General features: G+C 37.1%; 1 protein-coding gene across 3 annotated transcripts in view; it reads left to right on the plus strand.

The window, feature by feature from the left end:
* csmd3b (CUB and Sushi multiple domains 3b) overlaps positions 1-16,296 on the plus strand; it is a 383,608-nt gene that overhangs the window by 345,364 nt on the left and 21,948 nt on the right. For all 3 annotated transcript variants that reach the window (XM_046834810.1, XM_046834811.1, XM_046834812.1), the window contains exons 57-59: positions 7,113-7,295; positions 11,141-11,317; positions 13,083-13,262. In XM_046834810.1, the coding sequence (XP_046690766.1) occupies positions 7,113-7,295; positions 11,141-11,317; positions 13,083-13,262 (540 nt within the window). The remainder of the gene's footprint in view (positions 1-7,112; positions 7,296-11,140; positions 11,318-13,082; positions 13,263-16,296) is intronic.

Below are 16,296 nucleotides of genomic sequence, written 5' to 3' on the forward strand. Positions count from 1 at the left end.
AATTGGAGCATTTTCAAAATGGTGGTCAAAATTTTGGACCCCACTGCATATCCCACTGCATATCTTAAAATCAACAACATTTTATTTATCTACATTTAGCAGAAACCATTATCGTGAGAGACTTACAATTATGTATTGTAGTCTCCCTCAGATGCTTATGTTATATCAATAGGTCAAGGTCCCAGAATTACCATTAAGCACAACCCTGTTAGAAAGAAGTTACTACAGCAAGGAAACATTTTTAATATGTATTGTTATTTAGTTCCCTGGTGTAAAAGCATATGCATTAAGTAGACCTTAGTGGCTTTTCTGTCATATTTGCTAGAAATATTTGCAAAAGATTGCAAAAGACTGGTGGGTATACTATTGGGATCTGACTGTTCAGTGCTTCTCCTCCCGTATTCCCTGAATACCACCAATAACGTTTCCATTACAACTCCATTCTTCTAGGTTAGATTGTGGTCACACACACACCGAATCACCCGATCACCCCTCATTCCTTAGACCTTCATTAAGTGTCTGTGACCCATAAAAGGAAAATGCAGACTGGGCTCATCCCAGTCCCTCTCAATCCTCCAATGTGCTCTGTGACCCAGAAACAGACTGGGGAAGTAAGAGAGAAAGACAGAGAGAAAGAGAAAGAGAAATCAATAGTCTACTTTCTGATTCTTCCTTTCTCCTTCTTCCTTTTTTTGTCCTGAGGGGATTTCTTGACTTCCCATAGAGTTCACTGTGTTTTCAGGACCATGTGTTGGTTTTTTTCTTTTTTTTTTCTTTTTTTGGCAATGATTCAGGACAGCTCCTCCCTGTATGTTACATTGCTCTCACATGCTGTATAAATACTGTATAAATACACTGACATGTAGACATGTTAACAGGCATGTTACAGGTACACAGTATATAAACACATACACTATATGGGCAAAAGTATTGTGCTTCATCCCCAAACTGTTTTATAGTAGAATTGGAAGGCTGACTGTACCACAGGCTTTTTCACCCGACCTCAGTACCTGAAATTTTCAACGCCCTTATGGCTGAATGATTACAAATTTTCACAACCAAACTTTAAAATCTAGTGGAGGGGAGGTTATTATTTCACCAAATAGAGATTTAATCACAGACAAATCTTATAGTGAAGGCTCCACAAACTTTTGTCCAAAGTGTCTGCATGGCCATATGTTGTTGTGTGTGTGTGTGTGTGTGTGTGTGTGTGTGTGTGTGTGTGTGTGTGTGTGTGTGTGTGTGTGTGTGTGTTTGTGTGTGTGCAATGCATGAAGACATTTGACATATGATTATGAACGAAGCCCTTACAAGCATTTTTTGCTTATGTGAGCAGCCTGTTCTAATTGGTTCTATCCAACCTAAGGTCTCAACATCGAACATCCCTCCTCTCATAACATAATGGTTTGACAGCCTGATCTGACCCTCTACACTTCTTCCAGTCATTTACACTTTGCCACAAGTAGCTAGAATCCCAATTAACAGCACACTGGCCAGGCTATGAATCTATATCCAGCTGGTGGGAAACTATCTTCACTTTCATCCCACTCACACCTCAACTACCACTGGCCCAATTAGAGCAGCTGCAAACTTGGCGAAAAATTATTATAACTTCAGGTGCTGTCTATAACCGACAGACTTCCCAATTTGCTAACACGCTATCACTGTGCTGCGTCATTTGTCTTCCGAACATACTGTAACATTTACAGTGTGTTAGGGGTCAGTGTCATTTTTACAAAATCAGAACGTAAAGTTAAGAAAATTATGCATCATGGCCTGATATGTTTTAAGAACCATCATTTGGATAATAATTAATGATGAGGTGGTGTAATGTCCTTAACATCCAAAAAGTGTTGTTTTCCTGTAAAAGAACATCCACTGTTTTTTTGTTTTTTTTTTACTAATGATTGCCTTTTTTTACTTTATTAATGCACAATTAAACATTGTGCTCAATGCCATTTTTTTCTGTTTAATAATATAGAACATTTATGAATAGTTGTCACTAACATGGGCTTTTCTTAAAAAATGCATAAATGATAGCAATCAGGAACAAGTACAGTGCCTGTCAAAGGTTTGGAAACACAAAGTCTTTTATCATGTTTGAGACACGTGCAGGTTCCTTCTGTTTCCAAAGAATTGGACAGTGAATGACTGGAAGAAAGTTCTCTGGACAAATGAGTACACATTTGACATTTTTGGCTCTAACAGAAGAACTTATGTAAGAGAGAGAACAGGAGAAAAAATGTTAGCAGACTGCCTCACACCCACAGTCAAACATGGAGGTGAAAGCTTAATAGTTTGGGGTTGTTTGAGCAGAGAAGGTTGGAGACTTATTCTGGGTGAAAGGAATACGGAACCAACATGGCAACAATTCCATACTTCAACACCATGCAATTCTGTCACGAATCAATTTCACCATACAAGAAGTCAGTGAACCGAAGCATACATCCAAACTCTGTAACAACAAACAACAAACAGTCAGCTGGAGTGTTATCTTTCATGAAATGACCTGCTCAGACATCGCACCTAAATCCTGTTGAACTGCTCTGAGATGAACTGGATTGCAAGGTCAGGAAGAAATATTCAACTAGTGAAGAACATCATTGGCAGGTTGTACAAGAGGCATGGCAAAGTATTTCAGCTGAATTTCCTAAACTGTCCGGATGCCAATAGTGCATAAAGCTGCTATCCATGCTAAGGAAGAATTTTTCAATGAAAATAAAAGTAAAAAAACATCTGTACATTTATATATTGGTTTGGTCAAACTAAATCTTAATACCGTTAAATTATCTAATTTGTTGCATATAAGGAATATGCATGTGTCTCTCAAAAACATAAAGAACTAGGTATTTCCAGACATTTGATAGGCACTGTATGGTAATTCATTGTAAAAGTAAATAAATAAATGAATAAAATGTAATAATATTCAGCTTGTTGGCGATAAATTTCAAACTGGCCATTGTAACAAAAATAAAAGAGATTAGTTATATAATTTAGATTTAATCCATTTATGATTCAATAATGTTGACCGCCTGGATTTAAAATACAGCAACTCCTAAGAAACCAGATTTAATAATTTAACGGCTGTGTTGCATAAATGTTTATCCTCACAGCTCCCAACTGGCAAGTAATTTTCTAAGTTTTCAAGTATGCATGTTTGTGCAGTATTTCTTAGTTCCAGTGTAGATCCGAGCAAATCCTCATACTATATGTATGATATGTATGACTCAAAGTTGTGGCTGTTTTATTCAGTGGATAAGCTATTTTATCAACTGAACAGTATATGCTATCTTCCTTGTTTTTTTTTTAAGATAAATAATTTTTTCCAACCTCTTCTCAAGCTGCTTTTTTGTTTGTTAGGTTGAAAAAAGATAAATGACTCAAGCTGTTTAGCAGTTATTCATGAGAATACAGTGTTTAATACTTATGAATTATTATTACTCAATTATTTTGGAATACTGTACTCATAGGAAAGAATTGTTTCCATAAAAATGCAGTGTCCTTTCTTTTTCAATTCTTGCCGTGATTAGAAGATATAACCTAAAAAGTATAAATACTTTCGCAGTATCATTTGTAGTGTAGTTAGATTTATTACCCTCCATTTAGCAGAGAGTATGTTATAAAGTGGGCACAGTCTACGCATGCAAATTTTACATTGGACAGCTTCAACTCTTTTTGTTTACACTGCGTTGGGTCCTGCTACTTTCTTCCTCAACCAGCCTGCGTTTTATGTAATGCAGAACACCAGACACGCATGACATTGCGGTTTTGGAGGAATATCAGCAAAATATAGTTTTAGAAAGACACTCTCAGCGAGCTCTTTGTTGCAGTCAGATGTAAAGCTGTAGGATTTCAGAAAAGTAAGAAATCATCAGGACAAAGGACAGTAAAAACAGAAGAGCTGGTGAGGGAACTGGTTGTATTTACTGTAACAAATGACAGGGAAAAAATAACAAAAGAACATATAAATTAGAAATGTATATTACATATATGTCAGTAAATAAAAGGTAAGCATTGGCGGGTTCATATAATTTGATTTTCATGATCGGGATATTCTGAACTGCCTACATTTTGGTATATACCATCTTGAATTCCCATACTGTGTAGATTTATGCAAACTGAATGTTTTCACCATGCGAATAAGTTCCCCACACACACATAGTGACATATTTCTGTCATCTTTTAGTATGATGGAGATGTTGATGAAGAGATAATGATGTGTTCTTCTCTCTCTCTTTCTGTACTGTGGAAGCTAGACTAGAATACAGTAATGTACAGTTCTGGAAGCCTAAGAGAAAACACACACACACACAGACCTACACATATATGCACACACACTTAAATAAACCCTAATAATAAACCCTCAGAAACCTAAAAACTAATATTTTGACTCTTATTATTATAAAGATTTTACATATTTTTTTATAAAGAGTTTAAATAAAAAAGAAAAATTTTGTTCATTTTGTAATTAATTATTCAGTATTTGTCATGCTGTTTTGTTTCATAAGTTTCATTGCCATACAAATGGGTATACTTAACTAAAAGACATTCATTGATAAACAAAATAAATTGCAGTTTACAGGTTGTAACATATTATGCAGTGACATGGAGTAAAACCTAATGAAAGTAATCACAGCATATTTAGGATACATATGAGTTAACATTATAACAACATGACAACATCACATCATATATGAATGAAAAGGGTCAAGGACAGTTTTTAATATCTGGCCAGAACTAATTAAGCATTTTGGCAGCAGTTAGATCAGCGACTTGTTCCCTACACGTTTAGAGCAAGACATTTTGGAGGAAGAAGGCCACATTCAGGGAGTGATATTCAATCTTTTTTTTCTCAGAAAAATTCTGACTCATCCTTAACACCCACATATCCATTCTGTTCTTGCTCCTATGCCCCCAACCAAATTGCTAACAAAGATAGAAAATGGCGATACTGTGCTTGGGATCCTGCATTATTTGGGGCCTGTTTTCTCTGAAAATAGTGCCATTACCAAAAGTGGGTTGTAACTTGCTACATTTACTATGTTACATTTACTTAAGTACCTTTTTAAACAAATTGTAAAAGAACTGCTATTGGGGGGATCCTTTTACACTCCAGTGACTTTGTTGCGACAATAATGTGCTTTTACCTCATTTCATTCAGTGTTGCACTGCTTGTTTTGTCTGCTAGAGATTTTGCTTTCCCTTTGTCACATGCTGACATCTCTGTGAAGTTGTGCTGAGGGCATGTGTACAAGACTATGTTGTCTCACCAATGAAACATTGTCATATTAAGGTCGAAGATGACTATGAGACAGATGAACCGGCGATAATGTGGTTGCAGGCCATATTTTTTTTTTTTTTTTTTATATCCAGTCTGTCAAGAATAAAAGCTCATGTGTGTGCATATGCCTTGTTTTTTAGATAGATCATAGGACAATGGATGGAACTGAGTAGTTACTCTTTACAATAATGTTGGGCAGAAAAACATCTTAAAAAGTGTCGGCCAGAAATCAGAAATCTGGAGCATACAATCAGCATACATTTAAAAAAAAAAACAATGTACAGCATTTTTTTTGTTTCAGTAGATAACTGCATGAATGGCAGAGGTATATGCGTTCCTGTTAATGTGGCCAAACTTAACCTGAAATGATTTATTATTTTAACTGCCATTTTTGTTTTGAAAGCTGAATTTGTTGACATTAAACAATCAAATTTCTTTCTGTATTGTCAGTAATCCTCATTAAACATTCATGATACTACACCATATGGACAAAGGTTTGTGGACATCTGACCATAAGATTTGCATATGCTTTTCAAACAATCCATTCCACATTTAGTCCCCATTCCCAGTTATAAAAACCTCAACTCCCCACATAAAACATAAAACATATCTTCATGGACCTAGCTTTGTGAACAGAGGTATTGCCAGGGAACACTTCTATTTTATATGGAAAATGTATTGTTACTGCATCCAAAGACATTTTATACAATTGTGTGCCTTCAAATTTGTGCTAACAGTTTATTTTGTCTGTAAAAAATACCTGGGTTCATGTTTTATCAAATGATGAAAAATGCAGCTTTTCACCAGAACACACCCAGATAATAACAAATACGTGGCATTTAACTTCAGCTTCCCAACAGTATGTTTATCCCATGCCTGGTCAATGATGATAAGCATTATAAAATCACATACCAGCAACAAGTAAAAAAGTACATAATGTAAAAAAAATTGAAATACCTATCTGTATCAGGTGTCAAAGCAACCAACTGTCTGACATATTAATCCTAAAAAAAGAACACCCTGTAGTCCTTTAATATCCACCACTTTAATCTGTCTCTTGGGTCTGTTGCTCCCAGGCTTGACTGCTACATTAGATCAAGAAATGCCTCTTTTTTTCTATACTCTATTCTTAAATAAATGATGAATTATTTATGGAATAAGTGAAAGTAGACTAGTCCCCTGGCATGGGCCATTTCTCATGTTGACTCACCTGATATGTGAGGGCAGTTTAGTACCATGGTTGAACTCAAAATACATGCTGTATTTTACATTTACACCTTTGTGCTACTGTGTTTGCTAAAATTCCTTCTCAATGGCTATATCTCTTTGGGTCACATATGACTTTATGTCCCTGCATCCTGCATAGTCCTGCGTAGCGACCATGTTGTCTTTCTTAGCAGGTGTTGATTTTGCCTGACGTTACAGATGCTAGTTGGGAATGTGTTGAGTTTTTGGCCGTCAATTCCATTGATAATGAATGAAGCTGCGGCTGGGGTGAGATGTAAAGCTGCAGGATACTGAAACACACAGTCACAGATATATGGAAGCCCCCAGAACCAATCCGTGCTAACACTTTCCTGAGATTTGGATTGGAGCCTTGAGTGCATAGAAGCGGAAAAAAGTGTGTCTTCTCTAAAATTGCAGACACAATGTTCTGATAGAGAACAAGCTCACATGAGGATATCATTAACCTTCATTTATGAGTACATGATGTATCATTGATTTTTTTATAGTAGACTTTATTTCTGTACCTCTAAATACTCTATCTTCTTCAAAAATGATGCTAATTTCTGTGCTTATTTATACCTCACAAATTTTTATTTCTGTGCAGGTGATTCGTCAGGGACATGTGGAGATCCAGGTGTGCCCTCTCAAGGGAACAGGGAAGAGAGCGATTTTCGGGTCCGCAGCAAGGTGCACTTCAGCTGTTCCACAGGCTACGTTCTCTTTGGCTCCTCTGAGAGGATGTGCTTATCCAATGGCACCTGGTCCGGGACTCAGCCTTCCTGCAAACGTAAGCAGATTACATCTTGAGTGTATGATTTGCAAGCTCCGCTACTTTACTTGTCTGACTACTTTAGACGTCTTACTCTATCTTCACGGTTTTTAAAAGGTAGCGCATGAGCACGGTCCTCTGATACGCTTGGGGGTTATTTTAATCTCTTTGATCTAACCCTGCCAGTGAAATGCAAAGGAAAGCAGAATTAATATTCTGTTTTATCTGTGATTTAATTTAGTTAATCTTATTTACAGCCATATCAGGCACATTTGCTCTCTCTCACACACAAACACACACACACACACATACTTGCAACAGTGCATACTATGTGAAATGTCGGCTTTGTTTTCGTTTTCGGTCATGTCTCTTTTGACCAAAAGAAATCGTCTTTTTTTTTTAAATCGATCTTTGCATTTATGTGCAGCATAAATGCAAAGATACACTTATAGATACACTTTATATATTATTATATATAATTTTCTGCTTGCCCCTAATAATAATTGTTTTGATTATCCTAAGGTTTGCAGGGCTAAAAACTAAAATTTACTAAAATGCTTCAATATCCAACATTCTATTTCATGCCATATGACATTAATGAGGAGTAGTTTATATTGCAATGCTAACAAACATCTCTCAGAGTGGTATGGGTATAAGTAATACCGTTATTATTAGTAAAAATGTTACCAGTTGCTGCAAAACTTCCCTTCTTCTTGTCTTCTAGTAAGAAGCATCATTTTATCCTCACTCACTTCAGCATACTGAAGCATTTTACTAGATTAGGACCAAGGGCACCCATCCTTGGGTTCGATGATGCACTCGAACGACTTGTCCATATTCAGACACACACAAATAGCTATAACACTAACTATGTTGTGTAGAATGAGAAGGTCACAGCCAGTGATAAATTGGCTTGGCACGAATCTTGAGTTATTTTTCTACATTGATGAACTTGATTGGATGCTAAAGCAAAATGAACGAATGCTAAACAGAGCCATTAAATTGATATATAATGTATAGTCGCTGGCTTGATGTGAGTAGAAAAGAGTTATGAGATCAATTTTTTTGCATAGAAATTAAATTATTTAAGAGTACAAGTAGTCAGTTTTCATAATACTCAAACAACTAATATAAATATGGTAAAATAAATACCCAAATATAGCAATAAAGTACTTCTTCAGACAGATTCCCCTCTGTCTGATAAATAAAAACTATATGTAGTGAAAAAACTTTCAAGCATCAGTCTTGACATTTTTAGACTGAATCCAAAGATTAAAATGAATGAATAAATGAATAATGTGCTGCCTGGCAGATGTGCAAGTTGAAGTGTATCATAGGAGGTGAACTGCCATTTAAACAATATATATGCACAGTATAAACCTCATTGCTAGCTCCTGTAGCACCCTGGTCACTTTCCTCAAGAGCTGTGTTGGAACTGTCTTGTGAGGTCACGCTTCACAACGTGCCGTGAGAGGCCACTTACCCTCAAGCACTGTACACTGTAAGAGTCTAATAGCAAGAAAGAGTTCTTGTTTGTGAAAAAGAAGCATATTTCTGAAAGGCAATGACAGAATGCAACACCACTGTGTAATTGGGATGGGGGGGATCATGTTGAAATCTGTTCTCCCCACTGCAAAGTGACACACACTGAGGACACACAATAGCCAGGGTGGTCATGTGGAGCCAAAGGCAATGCTTGTCATAAGTGCAATGTGACAGGCTGCTATCTGGACTGACTTATCCATTCTATGTCTTTTTACCAGTTTGGCTCAGCACTTAAATAGGTGTGCAGATTGCTAACTCCAGGGCCCAAAGGGGGACAACTTCTTAACAAGATGAAATATAGCTCCCTCTGCCGCTCTCATTTTCTCTCTGTATTTCTTTTTGTCTTCCCTGTGTGGCCCTGTCTACTCTAGTCCGTCATGGGTTTGATCTAAAACACATGCACACAAGAGACAGTGTAGCCACAGGCCGTTCGATATGCAGGAAGCCTGACTTGATCAGAAATGCCCTGTTGTTTTAATTTGGCTGGTAGGGTCGAACATCCACTCAGAAGGGACCAAGGTCTTGAAATAAAACATGCTATATAGCTTGAGGCGTGAATTTCATCGCAAATCTCTCCTAAACCCAAACACACCCTTATAGGCCCCGACTGTTTTTGCGTTCTCCACTCTTGCCTGCACACATTTAGTCTTGCAACATTACCATCATGTCGGAATATTTTTGTTTGTAATAACCTTCTGGCGTCCAATACACTCAGTTGGTTTGTTCTGTCTGTGAGAACTAATCTATTAGATGACCGGGAGCTAAGACAGTGGCATGAAATCAAAATTGCAAAGACGTTTTTTGCCAAAATAGAGTCTATGGAAAAGAGGAAAACATGATTTGACATTGGTTTACTACATTTAAGGACACAGGAAGAGGTGCTGAGTATGACTGACTTCCTGTACTTTTAGTACATCTCAAAAGCAAAAATAATAATAAATATATATATATATATACACACACAGTGCATGTTATACGTATACTGCTTCGAATTCCACCAATGCCTTCCAAAATGCCTTTCCGCATCCCTACTAAAATTATTTAGGTGAATGCACCTTTAATGTAGGCAAATATTCGATTAATATTCCTTGAAATGTGTCTTAGAAATCAGAGGTCTGCCATTTCCCAGATTTCCCCGACTGAGAATCCTGCTTACCAGACTGTCCCATTAAAAACTAATCTAATATCATGCTAAAACATATGTATGTCTTGTAATGCATTCAAAACCCTATAGAAAATTATTAGAGGCTCTTATTAAATATGCAACACTATTAAGTAATCATCACCTCTGTAAAAGTCCTTATAAAGACATTTTTCTACACAGAGAGAGCATCTTATTGAGAGGCATTTTATGGATAAAATTATTAACTACACTTGCATAAAGCAAGCTGTAAGCGTAGCAGATTAATGCTTTGTCAGCGTATAAAATAGCCTATAGCTCGTGCACACATTACGATTTTATGACTCGATTTAGTTGCTCATGTTTTCAGTAAGTTGTGCACGCAATTAATTGTCAGTACACAATTAAATACAAATCTGTGTAAAATTAGATAACCTGCTGGATCAAGTGCTATTTCATTAGCAGATGAATGACAGAAGTGGAAGCCATGTTGTTAAGTAAAAGGAAATGATTAATGTGATAATGTATTTCAATATATTGTCAATATTCAAGACTAGATGTTTATTTCAGTGCTTGCTATCTTCTCAATCACATATCATTGTTTATTAGTCTTTTATTTTTCACATTTAATGTGATAGTAGGGTATCTGCAGGGGTGAAAGGGAAAGTTTATAGGACGGTGGTGAGACCTGCGATGTTGTATGGATTAGAGACAGTGGCACTGAGTAAAAGACAGAAGGTGGAGCTGGAGGTAGCAGAGCTGAAGATGTTGAGGTTTTCATTAGTAGTGCCGACGACGGACAGGATTAGAAATGTATTTATTAGAAAAACAGCGCATATAGAATGGTTTGGAGAAGATGAGGGAGGTGTGATTAAGATGGTTTGGACATGTGCAAAGGAGGAACATGGAGGTATATTGTAGGAGAATGCTGAGAATGGCACCACCAGGAAGGCGGAAGAGAGGAAGACCAAGGAGGAGGTTTATGGATGTGGTAAGATACATGCAGGTAGTTGGTTTGAAAAAGGGCAGTTGGAGATGGATGATCCACTGTGGCGACTGCTAATGGGAACAGCTGAAAGATAGAAGATTTTAATTGTCTTTAGCTTTAATTTTGCATCACTATTGACAGTAAAAAAAAATGTCTAACCGCTGTTTTCTTTAAATGCTAATATCTCTGAATTATGTTTTCATGTAACAGCGGTGCAGTGTGGCAACCCTGGAACTCCCAGCAATGGCCGTGTGTACCGGCTGGATGGAACAACTTTCTCCCACTCAGTTATCTACTCATGCATGGAGGGCTACCTCCTAAGTGGCTCCAGTGCACGCCAGTGCCAGGCAAACGGCACGTGGTCTGGCACAGCACCCAATTGCACCAGTAAGTGAGAACGTCAGTTTAACAATAACCCAGCCTAGTGCTCAGCCTAATGCTAAGCAGCTTTCTTTGACTGTACTTTTCTATGAAGTGTAATTTTCAGAGTTGCTTTTGATTTAATGATTTAATTTTACCCCTAATTCATAACCCTGAAATATGACAGGTGAGTCTTTATTGACCTACTGTATCTGAACAGAAATTCACTCTTTTTTGTAGTCTTCTGTCATATCTTGATTGATAGATAAAAGGTGTCCTGTAATTCTGGTGCCTTTGAGGGTTCAAGACGTGGGCTTCATAAAATTTAAATATGGACTCCATCAAAAGAGTAATTGGCGTTCATGTATTTCAAAAGAGGGAGAGAAATTGAATTAAAGTGATTCATGAATATAGGCCCAGGTCAGAGTGATAAAAGTATAGCGGTCATTAAGGTCAGCTCTGGTGAGGTGAGTTTGAAAATTAGAGACAAAGAATGAGGAAATGGGTTAATGTGTTCAGAAACAATAATAGAATGAATTGCTCCATCTTCCATCGAGATGCTGAGGATCACCCTACTCTCTGTCGTCTTATGAGTCACTTCTCAAAGGCTAGAAGACAGCTTGATTAAATTCATGCCTTAAGGTTTTTTTTTAAGTTCATCCAAGTTGAATTTCCTTGAAACTTAGATGAAATATTGGTGATTTGAACTTTTGCCAGTTAAAAATCATGAAGAAGCAGATGTATTAGTCATTGCAGGAGTTGTCTTTGTGATGAATGGGAGATATAATCAAAAGCAGGTGGTGAAATCCACCCAGTTTTGGGAAGGAACTTTCCTGATCATAAAGCTAGCATCATATCACTTCTGATTGCATCCCTAAACCACTGAAGCTTTAACTCTCCACATTACTACTGGATAAAGTGGTAGCAACCCCAAAACAGTTCTGATTGATGCTGTTCTACACATTACCCAGCAGGCCCAGGCCATGATGAATTGCTTCCTCTAAAGGAGGAGTCACATTAACATTTTGTGTTGGCAATTTCTTATGATCGGATGACATGTTTATGACTAACTCTACTGATGGATCTTAAACCATAATTTTACAGTGTTTTTTTTTAAGCACACAAAATGTATGGATCTTAGTGCTGTGGAATCAGTAAAGGCCCTCCATAAATCAGTAGTTAAATTTAAGATGTTGTGTCGACAAAATGGGATTTTGTCAGCTTTGGAAAAGCGCCAAAATCAAAATCATTTCCTTCCAGGCCCTCTAGAAGTGCCACACTGCTTCTCACATGACCCTAGCTTTCTTATGATTGTTTTTTTATTGGAGGCAATGGTAATTGTAGAAGATCTCACAGAATTGATTTAAAGTTAAACCAAAGAGATATGCATGAGAAAGTGCCTGCTCATCAATATTGATTTCTTCACATAATAGTGAAATCTATCATTTTGAATAAAAAAAGTCACGATTCTCAGTGATATCTCTGTTGCAGCATAAATGGGTTGCTTAAGATGATTTGTGAATGTGGCTCCTCTAGCTTTGTTTCTATAATTTGCTTGCTGGGCCATGGAAATAGGACAAAATTGCCATGAAATGTTTCTTATAACATCCAAGACCTGGTTTGAATAGAAACAATCCTGATTTTGTAGTCTGTAATGAATTGATTTGAGTCTAAAGCTGATTCGAAAGCTATTTTGGGCTCTCACATTTAGCTGCTTAGACAACTTTAAAATTAATGTTGATTATTATAATCTTAATAGTTTGGCCTACTGACCGAGTCTTTATTGTGACAGTGATTAATTGCGGTGAACCTGGAGTACCAGCCAATGGGGTGAGGTATGGCGAGGACTTCACCATTGGCCAAAATGTCACCTTTGCATGCCAGCCTGGGTACACCATGGAAACAGAGGGCTTTTCAACTATCACCTGCACTGGGAATGGCACGTGGAGTGCCCCAGTGCCCTTCTGCAAAGGTAACAGCTTGATAAAATAAAATTAGTATCGGTCTCCCACATATCTGCAAAAAGTGCATAGCATTCTCTAATTAGCACAGATCTGTTAGCTAACCCACACTTTTTCCTATTTATGCAAAGCAAATCAGCTTTTTATGTTTGGAAAATGGAGCTTTTACATATTAGATTGTACTGCAAGCTCTGCACATCTGGACACCACTGCCCTGAGCACTAGCAGATGCTCCTCCTAGACTGTGTGCTCATAGTGCTCTGTTTGTTGTGCTCTGACTGATGTGTTAAACTGTGGTGTTTAAAAAAAAAAACTTCCATATATCATTAAAAAAAGGAACAAATATGAAGCACTAATGTTCTAGAAACATGCGAACTGAAATTTTACAGCACATACTGTAATAGAACAGGAATGCACACAACATGCATTTGTATTTGCTAATCCATGTTGTTCCATTCCTTGAAATGAATATCAGTAGCACAGCTAGTCTATCCATTGCAGTCTACTTACATTTGTTGTGATTAATTTCAGAACAGACCATATGAATCCTGTTATTACGGCACCAGGAACCAGAATTTAATTGAATGGGTCTATTCAATTTACCTTCCACCAGTGATATCAAATTCCATGTGCAGTTGGTCATTGATTTCTTATAGCATGCAAAAGGCTCTGGCCTTGAATGACTTCATGCTAAACTTATTATGGTATGCAAATGTCTCATTTATTCGAGAAAGCAGAGGGCTGCCTCTTTCCTCTTAAATGATAAACATTATGGAGTCTGATCATTCTCGGCACATTTACAACAATGTATTGTGTGGCAAATATAACAGAAATTTAACTGGTTTAAACATATAATTGCTTCTTTTGGATCCATTGAAAGCAGGCCACTCTTTAAAATCTTTCCAAAGCACAGCTTTTCTCTTCAAACCAACAGTTGTATTAGCATATAATATATACATCTTGCATTTCAAGGTGGCACACATGAAATATCAGACATTTGACAGTAATTTCAAGAATTTTACTAGACTGTTAATTAACATCACACAATACACTATATGGACAAAAGTATCGGGACACCTGACTTTCCCAGCCATAGGTGGTTCTTTCCCAAACTGTTATCACAAAGCTAAAGGCAATTGTATAGGATTTATTTGGATACAATAGCAATAACTTTTCCCTTCACTTGAACTAGTAGACCCAAACCTGTTCCAGCATGACAATGCCCCGTGCATAAAGCAAACTTCAAGAAGATATGCTTTGCATGGGCTGCACCCCAGTCCTCCTCACCTCCCCTCCATCAGAGTGTTTACTAACACCATTGTGTCTGAATAAGCACAAATATTCACAAGCACAAATCTTTACAAGCAAAATCCAAAATCTTGTGTAACATTTCCCAAAAAAAGTGGAGTGAATTATAAGAAAATTGGGACAATGTGGAATGCGATGCTCAAAAAGCACATTGGGACTAAACCATACTTATGACCCAGTGTCTGCAAAATTCCAAATGTACAGATGTGTTTTTCCAATCTAACTTGACTGTAACCCCTGTTTCCCGTTAACCAACCAATCAGAGGATGGAAAAATGCTGACACTATTCTGGCGAATATGAAATCTGTTTGGTTAAAGCAACAGACTCAATGCTAATAGAGACTATGGTAAAAATGCCAGCAGGACAGACTTTGAAAGCCCTGGGCAGATAAGCTTGACATGGCAGCACATAGAGGATGAAATCTGATTGGACAAAAAATCCAACATACACGTACTGGAAGCAGTGCAGCCAAGAGAAACACTACGAAATGGAGAGAATAAACTGTTGGAAATAAATGATTACGATTTCATGAAACAAATATTAGAGTTTAGGTTGTAAATGTAAGTCAGTGCTGCTGATAGTGTTTAGGCCAGCAGAGAAGGCTTTGCTGGCCCTGACCACCTGCCACTGGTCAAACCTAAACTTTAACAATAGCTGCACTTTCAACAGTAGCCTTTGTAGCAGTCCTGTTGCAAGACTTTTGCTCACATTTGATAAATCGTGTAAGATTAAAACACCTAAGATTATAATTAACTGCTAAAATGTTTTGTGTTACAATGACTGTTTCTCAGTCAGAATAATGTCTCAACATCACAATATAACATTCTTACAATATGCATGATTACTTATTTTCTGTCTAGACAGCTATCTCCATCCCCCTCCTCCTTCTTCTTCTTTAGTTGTTTGCTCTTTCAGTCATATTAAATGAATGTTAATTAGTGTACTATGCATTGCATTGCAAATGCACAGCTTTTCTCTCCCATGTTATCCTTGATTATTCTCTCGGGATCAATCTGTGCGATTCAATATATCAATTACCGCATTTTAAATACAATAAAAAAAATACAGTGGAAAAGGAAACAGAGCATAAAATATACAATGAAAAAGATGATGGGGAAGATTTATGCCATTTAGCAGATGATGATTTGTGACTACAAGGTTGTTTCTTATTGTGCAGCTGCATGTTGTGGAAAGATAGAAGGAGTTGTCACCATAAAGTGCTCCATGACGCTCTTATTTTATGCATATCTCTTATTCAGCTTTAATCTATATATATCCCTCCTCCCTCTGTTTGTACAAGTAAGAATGTGAGACAGCATGCATTAAGTATTCATTAGCTTTAGAAGCTGGTCAAGTCCCTGTGGATTTAGATCAGACCATATCCAACACTAGTTCAGAATATTAATGCAGTCATTTAGGATTTATTACACATTCATAGACTCAGTATGTCAGCCATGAATATTTGTTCATTGTTTTTTTTATTTATAATTACAATGGAGCCTCTACAATATAATGCCTTTTCAATTAATTCGCTGTATAAGAATCAGGCTGGGGCACTACCTCAAATTACTGCAGGCTTTATCACAAATCCATCAAACAGACCTGTGCCACACCTTCAATCACTACTTTCCTCACAGTCCATCAACTGTAACTCTCGGTAATAAGACTTGATCCCAAATAGGCTTCTCATTGTATCGCTTTATTTCCGATTCTGTTGCATTATGGCAGCATTATGT

This window comes from Silurus meridionalis, chromosome 22 (genome assembly GCF_014805685.1).
Source record: "Silurus meridionalis isolate SWU-2019-XX chromosome 22, ASM1480568v1, whole genome shotgun sequence".
In the NCBI taxonomy this organism is placed as follows: domain Eukaryota; kingdom Metazoa; phylum Chordata; class Actinopteri; order Siluriformes; family Siluridae; genus Silurus; species Silurus meridionalis.